At 48.1% G+C, this 21,455-nt stretch overlaps 1 protein-coding gene across 5 annotated transcripts in view; it reads left to right on the top strand.

The window, feature by feature from the left end:
- The window catches only part of inpp5a (inositol polyphosphate-5-phosphatase A), a 752,293-nt gene that overhangs the window by 630,044 nt on the left and 100,794 nt on the right, over positions 1 to 21,455 (top strand). For all 5 annotated transcript variants that reach the window (XM_072479145.1, XM_072479144.1, XM_072479142.1 and 2 more), the window contains 2 exons: positions 13,252 to 13,347; positions 13,439 to 13,513. In XM_072479145.1, coding sequence (XP_072335246.1) covers positions 13,252 to 13,347; positions 13,439 to 13,513 — 171 coding nt within the window. The remainder of the gene's footprint in view (positions 1 to 13,251; positions 13,348 to 13,438; positions 13,514 to 21,455) is intronic.

Here is a 21,455-nt window from a genome sequence, read left to right as displayed (position 1 = left end):
TAGTTAAACGCATTTGCACAATGACTTAATTTCTGCAGTCAGTGCTCCCTCCTGACTGATTTGAGAACGGTGAGTGTATTTTATGTATTGCTTTTAGTTAAGGAATTAGTTAAAGAATTAAAGTCCTATGTACATCATCCTTGCCCATGGAAGGCAAAGCTAACAGTTGAATTTCAAATTCTTTTGGATAAGATATACATCTTTCAGGCTGTGTCTGCCTTCCTAGTTGACTGTAAATGATTCTGTGGCACATTTCCAGAAAGAGCAGACAATCTCCCCCAGTGTCTGTCCTAACCAATAGTTGTCCATCAACCTGTGAAATTAAAACTGCTGAATTGGTCATTTGTCGTCTTGCTGTTTGTGAGGCCTTGCTATGTGCAAATTGATTCCTGTGTTTCCTACATTGTAACAGTGATTGCATTTCAAAACTATTTTAAATGGTCTTGTAGCACTTGGGGCCTCCTAACACTGGGGAGGTGCGATATAAATGCACATTCTTTAAGCTAAATACAATAACCATATTAGATTAAAAAGAGAATTTCTACAGTCCTTGATATTTTCTGCCTTCAAAAAGTTAAATAAATTACATTATACCAAATCTCATTTGTTGGATTGTGTGCTGAAGTTATATAAATACATCTTCAATCGTTCTCTTAGCACGTTATCTTTTTTTGTAACTTTATTTATGATAAAAAGTTTTAACAATGTGCTACAGAGGAAACCTTAGCTCGAAGCTAAAATTAGCATGTTTTTAAACAAAGCAAACACAGTTTGGACTGAGTTCAAGTTCTATCAGAATGTTAAATAGGCTGTTACCTTTTGGATGCTATGATTAATACATGATTAAACAAACATCCAACAGCTTTTCCAACAGCATATCACTTATTTCCATTCATTTCATTGGAATTTTTGACACTTGCAATTCCTCCCTGCCACTAACCTTGCTACTGGAAAGATTTATTGGAGGTTAATTAAATCCATCATCAAAACAACGAGAAGCCAATGAGGCATATAATCACTGAAATAGTAAATTAAATGATGCAATTGTTTTCCCTTCCATCATTCAACGGGAGGGCAGGGGCTGTGTTATCAATGCAGCTGACTGTATTGTTTCACAACTGGCGTGAGGAGCTTCCAGCCCCCAGAGAATCTGGATGCATGTGGTCATAAACCAGATTTTAATTTGCACAAACAGAGGGGATTAAACTGTATCAGCTCCAGGGTCCTACAAAGCTTCATTATCTGGGAAGATGACACTGTTAAAGAATAAAAGAGAGGTTATTCCCAGCTGGAATTAACAGCTCCACCTATTTGAGATGTAAATTAATACAAACAGGGTAAATGAGTGGAACAGAAAAGCCAGGACTTTGATCTAATTTGCCAAAGCACTGAGCATAATTAAAACATACGCAGACTGAATGCAGTTATCTTGCATTTTTAATAGGCTGTAGCATCATTAATGTAATTAATAATAACATGTTTAAAAGTAGCTGCTGCTGTCAGTGCGAGCCTGAATAGCAGCAACTGGCAGCTGTGGATTTCAGCTGGCATGGCTTGACATGGAGAGACACTGGTACCAGTAGCGCTCGTCACTGATCGGGGAGCCTGGCGCTAGATGCTGCCACACCTGCCATTCATCACAGAGTCGACACTGATGATGATTGATGGGGGTTTGGAAGCTCAGAGCTTTTCTTGCCAGGGACTGGCTGTTACTCTTGCAGAGTCACCAGCTGTGCCTTGTTGCCAGGCTTTTTGGAGATGAGTCTCATTTCTCTCGAGCTTTATCTTAATCAGGCTGTCATATTCTCAAATTTAATTAAGACTTTGTAAAAGGAGTCACTGAGCCAGCTCTATTTTGAATGTTCATCATGATAAAAAAGGCAGGAAAGGCAATTTAAGTATAAAGTTGTGGCATTGTCAATGACAATGCTGGTTTGGATCGCACACTGCAAAGATCACTTTTCTTTCTGATGAGTCACAAGTACCAATTATGAAAAGTCAGTTTTGCTTTTTTTTTATAAACCCTTTTAGTCCCCGAACTGAAACGTGACCACGCGGTCTGGCACTTTAACACTGTATTACTAACTCAATGCATTCCTATTATCGTGAGTAGATCATGTAATGAAATCCTTCTGAAATCGCAAGAGACAAGTGTTGCAGATATGTTATGCAGTGCAGTGAGAGTACGCTGACAGCCTGCTGACTTACTGGCCACTCGATTGATATTTTTTAAAGACCAAAGCAAATAACTTTTCCAAAAGAAAACGCTGCAAATTAAACATTGGGCCATATATTCCCAAGGTTTGTCCAGGCATTGTATTTTAGCCAGAGGTGAAAGAGGTAAAATTAATCAAGACCTCAAACAGTTCAATCTTTGTCCAGCAAGCAGGTATTAATTATAGTATGGTGTCAATCTATTACTGGTCAAGTGCAGCTTATTGCTGTGCTAATTGATCCTTTTTAAAGAATAATGGTTATTCAAAAGTCCTATGTTGTGCTAATTGATTCTTCTGACAATAACTGCAGTTCTGTGGAAATACATGACCCCAGTTCAGTTTGCTTATCCTCCTTAGATTTATCTCCGACAAGATTTTGTTGTTGTTGTTTGTTTGCCTTTTAAGAGTAAGCACTGGAATCTTATCCCTTCCAAAATCTCAAAGTGCGCTGCTTCTTTTTGCTTGTCTGCATGCTGGTTTAACTAACATCTGTTTCCAGATGAAATCGGGTGGGCTCCGGCTGTATCCATCCTCGGAGCCCTCTTCTTATCCCACACCATTGTTCCCAATTTCATGCTATCAGAGAGGCCGCATGTTTTCCTCCGCCAAGTTGACAGAGGCATAAAAGCCGAGGAGCAGGGTCACATTTAGAGGGATGGGCATGAAAAATTGGTAAAATGTATCAGAAGCCCACCCACTGGATGGTTGCTTAGAGCAGCTCGGGTTTAGATTGAACAATCCCAGTTTTTAAAATTCATTTCTAGGTGCACGCAGCTAATTCACACTATCAGCCTTCTTGCTTAAAAATAATGGCTGACAGAACAGTCTTCCTTTTGAAATGTTTGATCGAAATGTTGCAACAAAATAAAAGAGCCCGGGCGATTGAATGAATTTGCGCAGTTCACCACATGCCTTTTTCTTTTCAAATTTCAATATTCTTCAGTTATGACCCAAATTCAATTGGTTGCGAGTAAATTGTTGATGTGATCATTTTTAAAGGGTCAAATTGAGCTTATGTTACTGCTCCTTTCAGCTAAATTTTTTAAAAAGCAGTTTTTGGAGGTCTTTATTCCAGTTCCCAATATCAGACATTGGCACTTTAAAAAATAAAATACTAAATTATTGGACGTAATGTCACCTCCAAAACACCTTGCTTCAGTTTGACAAACATTCTCGTGCATTGCGAAATATATCTGACCATTGAACATCCAAATTCATGCATTGCTGAAAACTTTTTTTTACAAGTGTCATCGGCGTCATTAGAATTTATTTTTTAAGGCAAAACTGGGAGAACAGCTCTGCTGAAGAAATGGAGAGCTTTATCCTTCACTTCATAGACGTGTCATGCATTTTGTATGTTAAACAGTCTCATGGACATCTGTCATGATTGGTTTTAATCTGCTAGCTAAAAGTCTGGATTTAATCTTGCATTACACCTCTTTGTACTGCAGTCAGTAAGTGACAGTACTGCCTTGAAACAATGACTGTACTCATTCCATCCAATATGCCATGTGGTAAACCCTTTTTCTGGACCAGTTCTTTAGAAAAGAATACAAGACAATGAAGCATCTGGTGGGCTTTTCCTGTTCCTAAGTTTTTTTGTTCGTAATTCTACTCAGCCAGGCCGCACATTTCTCCCTTGATGCTACTCACCGAGACAGGGTGTGTCAACCTAGTGGTGAGGGGTCAACAGGCCAAAGTGATGAATTTTTATGCTGCTGTTTCTTGTGTTTCTGCTCAGTCACAATTTTCTGCTCGCTGTGCTCATGCTGAAAGGAATCACAGTGAGCAATTTGTCCTTCTGAGCAGGGAATTGGATGGCAGATGAGTTAAAAAGTGGAAATCACATTGAGCAGAAGAATACACAAATGTCTTCCTGTGGAGAAACAGAATACTGCTGTCAGAGCTTAACACAAGAAGTACATTGGAGATTTGTGGTCCTCAGTCATACTGGATTGACAAATGAATTTATTGGCACTTTTTAAATATTGAAAAGTAAATAGCATTTTAACAGACGTCGAGCAGTTTTGGAGATGAGCTCCAGATGTTTGACTGAAGGAAAGCATCACAGTATTAATGTCTCAACTGTAGAACATCGCTCATTCGTTCAAATCATTGCGCCTGCGTAATGTGAACCCGTAAAAATCTAATAGTTAATAATTTATTTAAGATTTTCTTTGCTGAAGCAATCTTCTACAGGCTTGGCTGTAGTGAATTTGCAGAGAGGTGCTGCAGTCTGTGATCTATCTTTCTGTGCAACCAGCCATTTGCCTTTGATCTCATATGGGTTTTTAAGTTTTCAAGTGGTCATTCTTCAGCCTCTTTGCATTTCAATGCCTCCTTGAATGTTCTTGATTAAACATATTATTCTTGAAATAAATTAAGTCACTGGTATGGCTCCATGCACTGTTCATTTTTTCTGGTTAATCTGGACCCCTTATTGATCTCCTAAAGGTTATAGGTTCATAATGCACTTTAATGATGGCAAAATATATTTTTGCTGGAGAAATTCTCCCTTCATCTACTCTGTAACAATTTTAAACCCAAAGTGCAGCAATTTAAATCGCTTTTATTTGCTGAAACATTGTTTTAGTAACAACCTTTGTGAGCCTCTCCAGAGAATTATTGATACACTCTCCCGCCGCAATCCACTGGCCTCGCTGTATCCAACTTGGGATGGGCGGGATCCAGATTTGCATATATTCAAGTGTGCAGTCAGGCTCACTTGAATATGCTCACACGGGAGTTACCAAAGGCATGGGATCTAATGTCCTGGGAGACCCTGAGCAAGTGCTGTTTAGCACTGGTTTCCACCAAAGTGGACCAGGTGTACCAGCACTTGGGGGTGGGTCTCCCAGGCGATCTGGGTGGTCAGGCTCTGGGAATGGTGGTAACCTAGCACCCCTGATGCCACCTGGGCTCTGTGGTACTGCCAGCCTGGCATCCTGGCACTGGCAGGGTGGTGCCAGGCTGGCAGCGCCAAGGTGACATTGGGCCAGGGATCAGGCCTGGTGGTACCCTGCGCTTATGAGGTGGGGCAATGGCTCAAGGACCCCCTCATTGATAATTTGGAGGGTCATGAGGTCATGATGATGGGGGGGTTCAGAGGTAGGGGCGTGAACTCTTCCTTCACTGGAGAGCGGAGATTGTTAATGCAGGAAAGGGCTAAATACGGCCTCAGCCGGGCGATCCTCGCTGAGGCCCAGAAATGAAGCAGAGTTCCATTTCATAGCAAGGTCATTCTCTGCGCTACCAGCGCTGGGAAACACCCGGCTAAATGCGCCCGATAAGGTACTCTGTTTCATTTCCCTTAAATCGTGCCCTACATTTCGAAATTTAGTTATGCAGCTTTGAAAGTTTTTATTGATCTACATAAATATGTTCCTTCGAATTGGAAGTACGTTAACAATAACACAATGTAATTTTTAAATATAGGGAAAAACACAAGCTAACATCTTATGCATTGCTGTTGTACATTATCCAAAATGTTCACTTTATAGCAGCACCTTTGGGACAAACTTGTTTCATTAGCCCCTTTAGAAAATCACCCCTAAATGAATTGAGTATATAAACATCCTGTGTAATTACCAGCCACAATCTCTTTTAGTACGAATGCCATAAAAACACTTGATAAAACCAGTGGTGCAGAGAGTTACCCCAGTTGTGATTAAGTCAGGGACTAACACGAAAATCTTTTGTGGGTCTGATCTCTGCTGTATAATCCAATATTTGAAAGGCAGCTAATGCAGATTTGGAGAAGGAAAACAGGCTGTAAAAGGAAATGAAGCTAACCTGAGATCGGTTTTGAATTTAGTTAGTTCAGAAGGCATGAGAGGAATGGATTATTTATTTTGATCAGCAGATTTTTGTTAATCAAAGAAGCGTTGAATCAGTTTGATCGCGCGGCAGTCCAGGTTCTCAGGAGATGCTTTAAAATCATGACTTTGTTGAATTATGCCCGCGTGGAGGTTGGTACAATGACTTTTGACAGTGACAGTAACTCTGCCTTGTCCTTTGCAATGCGTTTTACCCATTCACTTTGGAAAGCAGCTTAAGCGCACTTAAGTGCATTAGCATTTGGATGCTTGGACCATATTGACCCTTGATTGGAAAGTTTAAATGACTGAAAGATGGACCGATTTGTTAGGGCTTTAGAAAGCTAGAGGTTTCTGCTTTGGTTTGTTCTGGTACTTGTTCTGATGTGGTGCAGTATTTAAAGACGACCAGGCTGATTTGTGACATACGAGTCTAAAGGGTGCTTTGCCTTGATGTGATTAACTAATCTGTGCTTTGAATTTAAAACTCTGAGCCAGTTGTGTTCAGTATGGGAACCAGCTCTGCTGTGGATTATGTCATTCAAACACAGATGGTAAACTGCTCCTGACCAAAAGGGGAGAAAAAAAGGGCAGCGAGGAATGATTTGGTTCGAGTATTCAGTGGTGTGTGGCCGGATCATTTTTGCATGCAAGGATTTTGAAAAACATTTTACAGCCCATTGATTAGATATTGATGTATTTTAATGGCTTCAGCACACACTGGCTGTATTTGATTTTTGTTCATATTTTAGTGGTTTATCAACTTGACAGTGCAATGAACAAGTAGTCTCGCAGCAGCTTAGGTGACAGGAAATTGTTCATTATTCATCCTGTTGCTTGGCCATAATTGAGCCAGTAGGTAGCCATTAGTGTTTACTGTATTCCATTATTACCACGTTCTGTCATTCACCATAGCCTTTGGTATAACTGATTCCTATAGTTTCATCGGGAATGAGGCTTCCTATTAAACCTCCCCTCAATTGCATATTTTCAGATCTAGAAGCGCTTTACAAAGAAACCCAATGCTTTATTGCATAACAAGGCACTTAGTCACACCTAATCTGTTGTTCTAAAAAGGTAGAAAAGATCACAGACTGCAGCACCTCTCTGCAAATTCACTAGAACCTAGCCTGGATGTCATTAAAAATTACTACAGAACAGCACGGTGGTGTAGTTGTTAGCACTGCTGCCTCATGGAGCCGAGGACCAGGGTTCGATCCCGGGCCTGGGTCACTGTCAGTGTGGGGTTTGCACATTCTCCCCGTGACTGTTTGGGTCACACCCCCACAACCTAAAGATGTACAGGATAGGTCGATTGGTCACGCTAAATTGCCCCTTAATTGGGGAAAAAAAATAGTACTCTAAATTTTAATAAAAATTGCTTTAAGAAAGAAGATCTTAAATAAGATATTAACTATTAGATTCCTACTGGTCCACGTTATGAAGGAACAATTATTTGAATGAATGAACTATGCTCTATGTTCTAACTATGTTCAATTTTGTGATGAAAATGCTGACATTTTTATTTAAAAAACATGAAATATAAACCAGAATTAGTAGGGATTTATGAACATGCCATTATATATTTAAATAATCGATTTTCCAGACGGTCCAAGTCTTCTCACATTATTATTTCCCAGACAGGAGGTAAGAAACTAAATAATCCCAGTCACTCATTGACACAGGCTGGCCAACCTCAATGGCAGCCACAGAGGAGAGTTCAGTCTTCCCAGACACAGCAAGAGGACTGTCAATTCTCTGGGACTGCCAGACTCTTTCAAATTCCACCTAAGACCTTGGTCTTTGGATGGCAAGATTTCTCCACTTATCCAACTTTGTTAAGGTGATGTTGACATTTCTTGTCATAACAAATATGTTTTAGAAACATTTCCTTTGAGCATGGCAGCGCACCAGCGTTGTTACGGATGGAATTTGGTATACAGTTATTTTGTAGGATTTCAGCATGCAGCCATCAGGAAAGTGACATATTGCAAACTTGTCACCAAGTGAGCTGGTCTATCAGCAGTAATAACCTCTGTGGTTATGGGCGATCAGTACCTTTGGTCATTTGATTCCACCGTGTGTATAGATCAAGGACCTGGCAACAGTTTGTGGTACTGAAATTGTTTGACTGTTTCAGAAACAGCCCCACAACAGCTCTGCCAAGTTTGTAATAGGACCCAGACACTCTTGGGGTGGAGTGCCCGGTGAACTTGTCAGGGATGATACTTCCACTTGTTTTATTACTAGATTACCAGCATGTTAAGAAAGGCGTATGGTGGCGGGAGGGGGTGGGGTGGGGGGTGTTGTGTGTGTGTGTGTCTGTGGGGGGTAGGTGTTCCGACTCAAAGATGATGACTCAAAGGAATAACTGTGGAAGCCAGTACATGCAGTTAGATGAGGTGTAATAGCATCATGAATGGTGGAAGCAGTCCTCTCAGGTATCCCTGGAAGCTATCGAAAATAGGTATCTGGCCATTCATTTGCTGATGTAGACAACCAAATTCCTGTTTTAGTCAAATTGGTCGGAACTGCGACAGGGTTCTTAAGCAGCTGCTAGCAATGGGGCTGGATTCGCCGAAGCCTCGTGTTGAAATCGCGTTTGGCATGGGGGCGGAGAATTTATGTTTAACCGGGAATCGTGCCCGGCACCGCTCCCGTGATTCTGAGGTCCCCGCAGAATCACTCACGCGCGGATTACGCAGCGCGGCTGGGGGGGCCATTGACAGAGGCCCCCCCCAGCGATTCTCCGTGCAAAACTGGCCGAGTTCCCAACGGCGTTGTTCTAACCAGGTATCGCCGGTCGGAAACCTTGGGTGAGTCCGCGGCCGCCCTGGTGGGGGGCGGGGGGGATCGAGCACGGGGGAGGGGCCTCATGGGCGGCTGGGGCAGCGATCGGGCAGCTTGGATCCACAGGCGCCGCCATCTCGGGGGCCTACATTGTCGATGTCGGTCCGCGGTCCAAGTCCGCCATGGTGCACGGGGCGGCCGCTGCAGGCTGCCTCCGTGCGCAAGCGTGGACTCCCGACCGGAAGTGTAGCGGCCCGTATCCATAACCAGAGCTGCGAGAAGCACTCCGGGGCCCTGCCAGCCTCCTGCAGGTAGGAGAATTGCTCTCGACTTTTTTAAGGAAAGTCAAGTGTGAAACGCCAGCGTTCTACGCCGACATAGCCCCATTTTTGGAGAATCCAGCCCAGGGTCTTTTTCATATTTCTTCCCTCGGATCCATCGGGAGTGTTAGTTCTCCCCCAATTCCTCAATGCATTGATTAATCCACCAGCACTTATTTGTCCCTTCTGTCAAATCAAGTGGCCTGAAAATTTGTCTTGTACAAATGGGTAAGTGACCTGTGGAGGGAGTACAATTTAGCTGCTTGCTGGGATCATGTAGCTGCATATTCCTGGGTCTTAGTTGGAGCACTGTGTAGCACCAATTTCTGCACTGGAGATGAGACCAGGTGACTTTCTTCCCCATTATGTACAAAGACAGTGGGCGGGATACTCCACTCCCGCGCCGTCGTGAACGCCGTCGAGGTTCACGACGGCGCGAAACGGCCCCGATCCTGACCGATTCAGGCCCTGACAATGGGCCAGGATCGGGGCCGCGTCATCTACACGCGCCAGGCCTTGTCGCCCGCGTAAAGGCGGCGCCGCGTAGATGACGTGGCCGGCGCCGGATAACGGGCGTTATCCGCGCATGCGTGGTTGCCCGGCGCCAACCCGAGCATGCGTGGTTGCCGTCCTCTCTAAGTCCGCCCCGCAAGAAGATGTCTGACGGATCTTGCGGGGCCGCAGAAGGAAGGAGGTCCTCCTTCAGAGAGGACGGCCCGATGATCGGTGGGCACCGATCACGGGCCACCCCACATTTGAGGTACCCCCCCGGTGCAGGATCCCCCCTCGCCCCCCCCACAGGCCGCCCCCCCAGCGTTCACGACGGCAGCGACCAGGTGTGGATGGCGCCAGGGGGAACCCGCCGTTTTGGCCTGGCCGCTCGGCCCATCCGGGCTTGAGAATAGCGGGGGTGCCGGAGAATCGCCGTTTTGGGTGTCTCCGGCGATTCTCCGGCCTGCGGCCCGTGAAACTCGACCGGGCCGTTCCCGCCGCTTGGGAGAATCGATGGGAGGGCGTCAGACCGGCGTCCCAGGAAATGTTGGCGGCCCAGGCGATTCTCCCAACCGGCGCGGGAGTGGAGAGTCGCGCCCAGTAACTTGTACCCTTGCATTAAACACAGCAGAAGTCCCAGAGCATTGCCATAATCTTGGTAGGGACCAGTAATGTGTCTTATTTTTGTAGAATCTAGGGCGAAATTCTCCCGAAACGGCGCGATGTCCGCCGACTGGCGCCCAAAACGGCGCCAATCAGACGGGCATCGCACCGCCCCAAAGGTGCGGAATGCTCCGCATCTTTGGGGGCCGAGCCCCAACCTTGAGGGGCTAGGCCGACGCCGGAGGAATTTCCGCCCAGCCAGCTGGCGGAAATGGCCTTTGGTGCCCCGCCAGCTGGCGCGGAAATGACATCTCCGGGCAGCGCATGCGCGGGAGCGTCAGCGGCCGCTGACAGTTTCCCACGCATGCGCAGTGGAGGGAGTCTCTTCCGCCTCCGCCATGGTGGAGACCGTGGCGGAGGCGGAAGGGAAAGAGTGCCCCCACGGCACAGGCCCGCCCGCGGATCGGTGGGCCCCGATCGCGGGCCAGGCCACCGTGGGGGCACCCCCCGGGGCCAGATCACCCCGCGCCCTCCCCCAGGACCCCGGAGCCCGCCCACGCCGCCTTGTCCCGCCGTTGAAAAGGTGGTTTAATCCACGCCGGCGGGACAGGCAATTTATCGGCGGGACTTCGGCCCATCCGGGCCGGAGAATCGAGCGGGAGGGCCCGCCAACCGGCGCGGCCCGATTCCCGCCCCCACCGAATATCCGGTGCCGGAGACTTCGGCAACTGGCGGGGGCGGGATTCACGGCAGCCCCCGGCGATTCTCCGACCCGGCGGGGGGTCGGAGAATGACGCCCCTGAATACTTAGATATTTACTGAAAGAATGAAGCCACAAAGTTTGTGGTTTAAAGAATTTTACAAAAAGACTGCAGAACATGTATTTTCATAATGACATTATCAATATCTTCAATGGTTGGCGACAGTAAAGATTTTTAAAGTACAGTAAACAGTTGAACGTCAGGGGCGTCATTCTCCGACCCCCCGCCGGGTCGGAGAATGGCCGTTGGCCGCCGTGAATCCCGCCCCCGCCCCCGCCGAAGTCTCCGCTCCCGGAGATTGGGCGGGGGCGGGAATCCAGCCGCGCCGGTTGGCGGGACCCCCCGCTGGATTCTCCGGCTCGGATGGGCCGAAGTCCCGCCCAGGAATTGCCTGTCCCGCCGACGTAAATCAAACCTGGTATTTACCGGCGGGACCAGGCAGCGTGGGCGGGCTCCGGGGTCCTGGGGGGGGGCGCGGGGCGATCTGACCCCGGGGGGTGCCCCCACGGTGGCCTGGCCCGCGATCGGGGCCCACCGATCCGCGGGCGGGCCTGTGCCGTGGGGGCACTCTTTCCCTTCCGCCTCCGCTACGGCCTCCACCATGGCGGAGGCGGAAGAGACTCTCCCCACTGCGCATGCGCGGGAAACTTTCGGCGGCCGCTGACGCTCCCGCGCATGCGCGGGGAAACTGACAGCGGCCGCTGACGCTCCCGCGCATGCGCCGCATTTCCGCGCCAGCTGGCGGGGCAACAAACGCCATTTCCGCCAGCTGGCGGGGCGGAAATCCCTCCGGCGTCGGCCTAGCCCCTCAATGTTGGGGCTAGGCCGCCAAAGATGCGGAGACTTCCGCACCTTTTTGCCGGCGCGATGCCCGTCTGATTTGCGCCGGCTTTGGCGCCAGTCGGCGGGCATCCCGCCGTTGGGGGAGAATTTCGCCCCTTATCTCCAATTTCCTTCTACGTCCTTTTGACCTACACCCAAAATTCTAAACAGACACTTATCAAAATTCGGAGAACTGCTTTGAAGATTTGTATAAGGGTTGAGATTTCTTGGACCTTTTGCTTGCTTCTGCCAAAGTTTTCCTGTCAAATTTCCGACAGCTGTCCCATAGCTGTCAACTCCCAGTTCAACACAGGCCTAGCTAGCTTCTTAAGTGTAGCCACCTTGGGTCAGAACTGGTTCTAATATTTCTTGATGTGGAGATGCCGGCGTTGGACTGGGGTGAGCACAGTAAGAAGTCTTACAACACCAGGTTAAAGTCCAACAGGTTTGTTTTGAATCACTACCTCATTCACCTGAGGAAAGAGCTGTGCTCCGAAAGCTAGTGATTCAAAATAAACCTGTTGGACTTTAACCTGGTGTTGTGAGACTTCTTACCAATATTTCTTAACTCTGGAGTCTTGTATCTAGAACTCGCGCGCTCTCACTCTCTCACACACACTCGCTGTCTCTCACTTGCTTTCTCTGTGTCATCCCAGCTCGGTGATCCCAGAAGTCTGCCTCACTGCTAGGAATCCTTCAGTTAATGGAGGTTTAAACTATTTTGGCACACTGAATCTCAAATGCACTCTGCTGGAAAAAGATTTTCCAAGTTCTGCAGCCAGATTGTCCCAAAACCAAAAACCTTACTGGAGACCAGACCCACACCCACAATCTACTCAACCCGATAATTAATTTTATATTGACCCTTTTCCATTCTATTGCTTATCTTCCATGGAACATTATCACATGATCATTAATGTGAAGCCAAGTACTTTACTGGGAATCCTGATCCGAGAGAAACCTAAATAAAAGAAAAATACTGCAGCTGCTGGAAACTTGAAATAAAAACAGAAACCAGCAGAGACCAAAGCCCAACATAAAATATATTTTCCCACCCAAAGGAGCATAGGCAATTACAGCATATCAAATAATTTATATTCTGGCTAATCAAACTGAAGTAAAAATGTTCTTAAACCTTTGTGAGGTGACTTTAACTGAAGTGTTTCCAGCTGAATCGACAAATGCACTTTTGCTATTGAATTTAAACACGAGAATTCCAAGTGGAACAGTCGCTTCTATAATTTACATTTAAAACCGATCAGTTGACGGTGTTGTGAAATTAAAAGCATGTGAGGTCAATGCTTAATTAATGTTTTATTATGTTACTTTTGGTCATTCCGTGACAAATATTGAAAATGTATCAGGAAGACCAAACCTGCTTGATATTTATTTGTTGCACATTCTTTAACAACTCTTGTTTTACTGTGTTTAGTCACTCTGTGCATCAGCAACAATGCAAACTATCCGGGCGGCAGACACCAATCAAATTAACAAGCTAATTTTCCGTGAATCGAAGAATGATCGGAAGGTACGTCTTACCTGCAGTGGGAATATTTGTTGTGTGCCCTCGTCTGTGTGATGTGGAAATTGAATTTCCGTGTTTTTCATCTTTACAAAAGGTGGTGCTTCAACTAGAAAAGAAACTGTTCGATTACTTTAACCAAGATGTGTTTCGGCAAAACAATGGGGTTGAGGTGAGTATTACCTCTTACAGTGTGTGTTCCAACATTGTTAGTTCTACAAGCACCCATAAAGTCTCCAAACTTGAAAGCAGGAAAACAAAGCTCGTGTTAGCTTTCTGAAATTTGATTGGCTCGTTGTTAGCCTTCTTGACTCTATCTGTCTGACTATCCAAACTATCGACACCAGGCAGGTTTATTGATGTTATGTTTGTTGTTACACAACTTTAGATAATCCAGCACCATGAAACTGCTTCTTGCAGCTTGCTTATTTAGTACATCTCTTTACCACGCTGACTTCAATAGAAACGGGAGTCAAGAAAGAGTCTCACGGGTGGCTAAATCAATATTCTCTGTTTAACACTTCATCCAAACTCACATTTGCTCCAATCAGTCCACTGAAACTTGAGCTCAGAAAAATAACATATTTGGGACAAATCCACGAACTTTCAAAATGTCACCTTCACATAATCTTCCTTATATTCTGAGGTTGTTGCCCATTGTTAACACCTTTTGTGAACCTGTTCGGGGTGATAGAGTTTTGGGATTTAACCTCCCAATCCTGTATTAAATCAGAATGTTTAGTCCAGGCTTCCATTCTGTAGCGGCACAACTGAGACCTCAGGCACCCTAAGAAATGCTCTGATATTCTCCGAGGGGATGAGCAATGTTGAACCAGAAAATTGTGCCTTTCCTTTCAATCCCCTCAGTGAACACCAAGTTTATTGAGGTATTCGGTCCTTCAAATCAGTTCCCTCAGTGCCATTTGGAGGTGAATATTCTTTTTTTCACATCGGGATGAAAAGCCAAAGTGATCTCTGTTTCTTCGGAGGCTTTTAGACTCAGTGCCTGGCTTTGAGATGCATTCAGTCAGATAGCTGGCCTCATATTCTTGTCCAAAAGATATATTCACTCCATCCCCCTCCCCCACCCAACCCTTCTTTGTCATTAATTCTCCTTCTCTCAGTACAGTCCTACTCGGAGACCTGTCTACCTACAAAGCAGTTTCTTTTTTTTAATTTTTTTACATTTTAAACACTACATTTGGTCAGGATAAATGCTTTGGTTATAATGTACAAGTCATGTTCCTCTCTGCAGATCTTACCCCCTTCATTCGTTGTTTCAAGATCCTTTCCTGGGCCCTTCACTATACAATAGGCATTTATCTGCTATTACATGTGGGTGGTGCCTCTATTGTCGTTTGGCCTCCCCCTTTTCTTCTCCCCTCTCCCTATCCTGTTTTAGGCATTTCTTTGGAGGTTCCGTTTCTCGGTCCGCTGCCTCTGTATCGGCCGTTTTCCGGCCTCTTCCCCCCCCTCACCTTTTCCTGTCTGTTCCCTGTGGTCCTGTCAGCTCCCATACGTCCCCCCGTTCTCCCCCCCCCCCCCCCCCCCCCCCCCCCCCCTCGCCATCTCGCAGCTCTATTGGCTGTTGGTTTCAAACAGGCCCTGGAACAAGCTGGTGAATGGCCTCCACGCTTTGTGGAAGACATCGTCTGACCCTCGGGTGGTGAACTTGATCCTCTCCAAGTGGAGAAATTCCGATAGGTCTGCCAGCCAGTCTGAAGCTGTGGGCGATGCTGATGATCGCCACCCAAGCTAGATTCTCCAGCGGGCGATTAGTGAAGCAAAGGCAAGGCCGTTGGTCATCATCCCCATGAATAGTTCTGGCTGGCGCGATACCCTAACGACTGCCCCTCTTAGGGCACGGCTCCACCCTCGCCCCCACAACCTTGGACATTGCGTCGAAGAAGACTGACTAGAACCCGAAAGGTCTGGGGCATGCTCAGAACATGTGGGTGTGATTGACTGGGCCTCCCCAGCACCATTCACATTTGTCCTCCACCCCTGGGAAGTACCTGCTCATTCAGGTTCTTGTCAGGTGTGCTCTGTGCACCACTTTCAGCTGCATGAAGAGGTGGAGTTGGCCCTGCACAGTGCTTCGCTCCAGAGTCCCCACTCTATTTCTCGCCGCTAGCTCTTCCTCCCGTTTTTCCCTTGTCTCGTTCAGTGGGGAGCGCGTCATTCCTTATAGAGTCTTCCTTATAGGTCCAGCAGGTTCCCTTCCCCAGACTGTCCAGTAACTCCTCTAGCATTGTGCTTTGGGTATGTTGTCGTCCTTGCGGAGAAGGTTTTTTGACCTGCAGATATCGGAGTTCATTCCCGTTTGGTAGTTCCAGTCTCTCTGTCAGTTCTTCTGAGGTCACTACGACTTCCGCGTAAAAGTCCCTAACAGTCCGTGTCACCCCCTGTCCTGTCTCCACCTCTTAAAGGTGGCAAAATGCTGATTCATCTGTTTCCAAGTTCTCAGGGTAGCTTCCACCACTGGGCTTGTTGAGTATTTTGCTCGTGGAGATGGGAACGCTGCGACGGCGAGGGCGAGGGCCCGGGGTGGCGTTCCTGTAGAGGAGGACTCCTCCATCCTCACCCATTCCATGCCAGGTCCTTCATCCATCCCCTCACTCTTTCTGCCGTGGCTGCCCAGTGGTAGTATTGCAAGTTCAGGAGGGCCAGGATTCTGGGATTCTTTCTCCCACGCAAACACCATAATCATCTTCTCTATTGAATGGAAAAAGGCCTTGGGGAATTTGCTTTGGGCTACTTTAAATGGTAGTTCTGCCCCCCCCCCCCCCCCCCCCTCTCCCCTCGGGAATACTCTGCTTGTGCCTCTGTGCAGCTGGAAGTATTCCGAGCTGGTGGCGTTGGTCCGTACCATCGCCTTGGGGGCATTGTACAGGAATTTCACTCATGGCGTGACCTTGTCCCGAGCACAAACCACTCTAGTACCTCAATGAGGTACTTCCCCTCGACTCTGTCAAAGGCCTTTTCTGCGTCCAGGGAGATGATCACTTCTGGTGTTCTCTTCCCGGACGGGGTCATTATCACATTCAGCAGGCGCCTGGTGTTCACAGTTAGTTGTCTACACTTAACAAAGTCCGCCTGGTCTTCTGCAACCACCTCTGGTATGCAAGTCTCCTGCCACATAGCCAGTACGTTTGTGAGTATTTTCACATCCATATTCAGCAGCGAAATGGGTCTTTATGATCCACACTCCATTGCGTCTTCGTCCTTTTTGGGAATCAGCAATATGGTGGACTGTGTTCATATTAGAGGCAGGGTGCCTCTTGCTAGTGAGTCTACGAACATCTCCCGCAGGTGCAGGGTCAGTGCCATCGCAAGGTTTTTGCCGAAGTCTGCTGGGAACCCATCAGGTCCCAGCACCTTCCCTTTCTCCATGGAGTTGAAACTCTCCATGACTTCTCCCAATCCTAGTGGTGTTTCCAGCTCCCTCCGTCTATCATCCCCCATGACTGGAATGTCCAGTCAATCGAGGAACCATTTCATCTCCGAGTCCACGTCGGGGTTTCGGAGGTGTGTTATCCCCGGTAGGAGGCCTCAAATGCTTCGCTAACCGTTCTCGGCTACTAGTCCGCCTCTGCTGTCCTTTACCTGGGCTTTTTCCCTCGTGGCTGCCTGCTTTCTTGGCTGATGAGCCAGCAGGTGGCTAGCCATGTCTCCATGCTCATAAAAGATCCCCTGTATCTGGCAGAGTTGGTACATTGCCTTCCTTTTTTCAAAAATAATTTTTATTAAAGGTTTTTATAAAATATTAATAACAAAATGAGAAAGAAAAAAGAACCCAACAGGGTTAAGTACAAAACACAATCTAAAAAAGCAACACCCCAAACCCTTGTACATAAATAATAAATTAACATTAACACCCCGACTTAACACAACAGGTGTATACACCCCCTCAGACCCTCCAGTGTAAATAACACAAACAAAAATAAAGTAAAACCCCCCCACCCACCCCGCAAGCGGCTGCTGCCATCGACCAATGTCTATCGTTCTGCCAGAAAGTCTAAGAACGGTTGCCACCGCCTAAAGAACCCTTGTACCGACCCTCTCAAGGCGAATTTCACCCTCTCCAATTTAATAAACCCTGCCATATCGCTGATCCAGGATTCCATGCTTGGGGGCCTCGCATCTTTCCGCTGAAGGAGAATCCTTCGCCGGGCTACCAGGGACGCAAAGGCCAGAATTCCGGCCTCTTATGCCTCCTGCTCTCCTGGCTCTTCTGCCACCCCAAATTTGCGAGCCCCCAGCCCAGTTTGACCCTGGATCCTACCACCCTCGACACCGTCCTCGCTACGCCCTTCCAAAATTCCTCCAGCGCTGGGCATGCCCAGAACATATGGGAGTGATTTGCTGGGCTCCCTGAGCACCTAACACACCTGTCCTCACCACCAAAGAACCGGCTCATCCTTGTCCCGGTCATGTGTGCCCTGTGCAGCAGCTTAAACTGTATGAGGCTGAGCCTCGCGCACGAAGAGGAAGAGTTCACCCTCCCTAGGGCATCAGCACACATCCCCTCTTCGATCTCTCCTCCCACTTACCTTTCACCTCCACCACCGAGGCCTCCACCTCCTCATGCATCACCTGGTAAGTTTCCGAGATCTTCCCCACTCCCACCCACCCCCCCCCGAGAGCACCCTGTCCTGTACTGTGTGCGGCAGTAGCCGCGGGAATTCCACCACCTGCCGTCTGGCAAACGCCCTTACCTGTAAGTGCCTGAAGGTGTTCCCCGGGGGAGCCCGTACTTCTCCTCCAGCTCACCCAAGCTCGTGAACTTCCCGTCCACAAACAGGTCCCCCAACTTTTGTATCCCTGCCCTGTGCCACCCCGAAAACCCGGCACCTGTTCTTCCTGGGGCGAACCGGTGGTCCAAGCCGAGGCCCCAACTTCCTCCCTATGCCGCCTCCACTGCCCCCAAATTTTGAGAGCTGCCACCACCACCGGGCTCGTGGTATAGCTCCTTGGAGGGAGCAGCAGCGGCGCCGTTGCCAGCGCCCCCAGACTTGTACCCACACAGGACGCCGTCTCCAGCCTCTTCCATGCAGCCCCCTCCCCCTCCATCACCCACTTGCACACCATCGTCGCAGGTACATTGCCTTCCTGCTGGATAGCAGGTTAAAGTCCATTTGTAGCTTTTCCACTCCGTCAGAAGCTCTATGGTAGGGGCCCGGAGTAACGCCTTTCGACCTCTAGAATGGAGTTGATTAGTTGTAGCTTAGCCGCCCTCTCCTCCCTGTCTCTACAAGCCTCAGAGGCGATCATTTCTCCCCTAATCACAGCCTTCAGTGCCTCCCAGAACGTGGAAGACGTGACTTCCCCGTTCCGGTTGTTCATAACGTACTCACCTGTGGCCTGTGACATTTTCTAACAGAAGACCTTGTCGGCCAAGAGGCTGTGTCCAATCTCCATGTGGGGGCATTGTGCACGGCCCGTCTCCAACCTCACATCCATCGAGTGTGGAGCCTGGTCGGAGATTACAATCGTGGAGTATTCTGCTCTTGTTATTTCTGGAAGCACCGATTTACCCACTATAGGGAAGTCGATGCGGGTATAAAACTTGTGCACTGGCAAGAAAAACGAGAATTCCTTCTCACTGAGTGCATGAGCCGCCATGGGTCCACCGCCATCATCTACTCCATAAACGTTCCCAGTTTCCCTAGTCATGCCTGTCATTTTGCCCGTTCTGGGGTTTGATCTGTCCATCAGTGGGACCTGTACACAGTTAAAATCCCCCCCCATGATCAATTGGTGCGTATCTATTTCGGGGATTTCCGCATAGTCTTCGTTATAAACTCTGTGTCATTCCAGTGAGCGCATACACATTCACCACGGCTACCGGTGCCCAACTAGGACACCGCTGACCATGATGTACTGTCCCCCTTGGTCCGTAGCCGTCCTCGTCCCAGTAAGCAGCGTCCTCTTACTTATCAGTCTGATGACCCACCCCCCACTAGCCCTCGTCCCGTAGCAGGAATGGTTGGTCTGTCCCACCCAGCCCTTCCTTACCCGCAGTCATTCCTTCTCCCTCAGTCACACCTATGTCAACTGTTATACCTTTCAGGTGGGCAAAGGCTCTGGACATTTTCAGTGGACCTTTAGGTCCCCTGACATTCCAGGTGACTATGAATATTTTGGTGGGGGGTTTCTGTCCCCCCTGCCTGCAGAATCAACCTTGTGGATGAGCCCCTGCATTCCCGGGTTTCTCTTTTTTAGGGGGCCATCCAAAATGGCCACGGTCACGGTTCTCACCATGAGGCCGAGCCCCTTTGTTCCGGGTTTTCCCTTTATCCAGGGGGCACCCAACATGGCCTCCAACTGTGTACATCATGTGGGTGAGCCCCTGCATTCCGGGGTCTTTGTTTAGGAACCCTCCAAAGTGGCTGCTTATGATGCCATCTTGTTCCACGTTTCCGAGATTAACCTGCTGAAGACAGTCGAGAGCCCATTCCCCCACTTATCATTTTGTTCCCCCATGGTTTTGATTTCCTTTCTGCCATCCCCCTCCCCCGCCCTGCCAGACACTCTCTCCCCGGTGGGAAATGCCACGTGGCCCCCCTCTCTCTCATACTTCCTGGCCCTAGCTTTCCCGCGAGTGTGGTGGCTCCCCTCCCAGGGCCTGCATGCGCCCGCCCTGCTGGTGTCTCTTCTAGCCCCTCCTCACCCTCTTCTGCAGTCTGCTGCCCTCACCCCCTCCTTCCTATGAACTGCTTCCCCTGTCCATAGTGAGCAATGCAGTCCCGTGCAAAATTGACCATTTCTGTCCTTCGCCTCCTCTGTGTTTTCCTCACCGCTGCCTCTCTTGCTGCCTGTCCAGACCATTCTTACAGATAAACTCGTCCACCTCTTCTGGTGCAGTAAAATAATGGTCTTTGCCCCGGTATATCACCCAGAGCCTCGCTGGGAATAACATCCCAAATCTGACCTTGTTCTTGTACAGGGCCGCCTTTGCATGGTTAAATTCAGCCCTGCGCTTTGCCACGTTCTCCCCAATGTCTTGATACACTCTTATTTTATGCCCCCCATCTGTGCACGCCTTCATCTGTTGAGCCCAGCGAAAGATCCTTTCCCGGTCCTGATATTTGTGTAGCTTGGCTATTATTGCCTTCGGCTGTTCCTCAGTCCTGGGCTTTGGTGGGAGCGAACTGTGAGCCTTGTCGATCTCTGACGGTTTGGGGAAGCTGTCCCGCGAACGATTCGGTTACGCCTTTTCCAGCTCCCGTATCGTGCTCCCCTGGGCTTCCAGCCTCTTTCCCATGCCATTGAGTGCTGTCTGCATGGCGGCTAGCGCCCCCGACACTGCCACCTTGACTGTCACCTTTATCTCAGCCTTGATGTCGTACTTCATCGCTTTTAGTTCCTTGGTTTGGAACGTCTTCCTCCATTGCATGGCGGAGAGGGAGGGGTGGGGAGCTTGCTTTCCAGGTCGCCGGCCTCCCTCTCTCGTGGGTGGCCAGGGACCCTTCACCTCATGGGTATTCTGACCTGCTTGCTCGGTGCTCCTGTTCTTCGCCGCAGTGCCTGGTATCCTTGTGGCCTCCCAAACTGCTGCTTTCTGGCATTTTTGCTGTCTGTTATCGTTGAGGGTGATGGGATGTTTAAGTCCAATTTTGTGGGCTAAATTTGGCCAAAAGTGCCTATTTTCTTATCTTAAGGAGGAGAGACACCTATGTGTAACTACTCAGAACATCCCCATCACCGCAAGTCTACAAAGCAGTTTCTGCAATTAATGGAAGTGGTCAGGTCATTGTGTACTTTTGGTGGGAGCTGCCATTCTCACAAAAATTCCCAGCTAGTATGGAGTGAAAAAAATCACTTCCACTCTCTTCATAAGAAGTGTTGAAGAGAGAGGGGCATTGACCAGCTTCCTTTTTGACTGTCAACAACATTTGGAGAGTTAGTTTGTACAATTGATTGTGGCACTAGAGGGTACCAACACCACACCACAGCAGGAGTTAATATGTCCAGGAACATGGAAAGGGCAGAAGATAGTTTTATTTATATCACTGAATTGTATGTGTTATTTAACCACATGTTAATTGTTTATATCATGTAGTATGGTGCCACATTGACGCTCAATTAGTTTTCTAACCTCCCACATCTGT

This window comes from Scyliorhinus torazame, chromosome 16 (genome assembly GCF_047496885.1).
Source record: "Scyliorhinus torazame isolate Kashiwa2021f chromosome 16, sScyTor2.1, whole genome shotgun sequence".
Lineage (NCBI taxonomy): Eukaryota > Metazoa > Chordata > Chondrichthyes > Carcharhiniformes > Scyliorhinidae > Scyliorhinus > Scyliorhinus torazame.
Note: the sequence above shows the minus strand (reverse complement) of the source record. Positions and strands in the feature narration are given on the sequence as shown.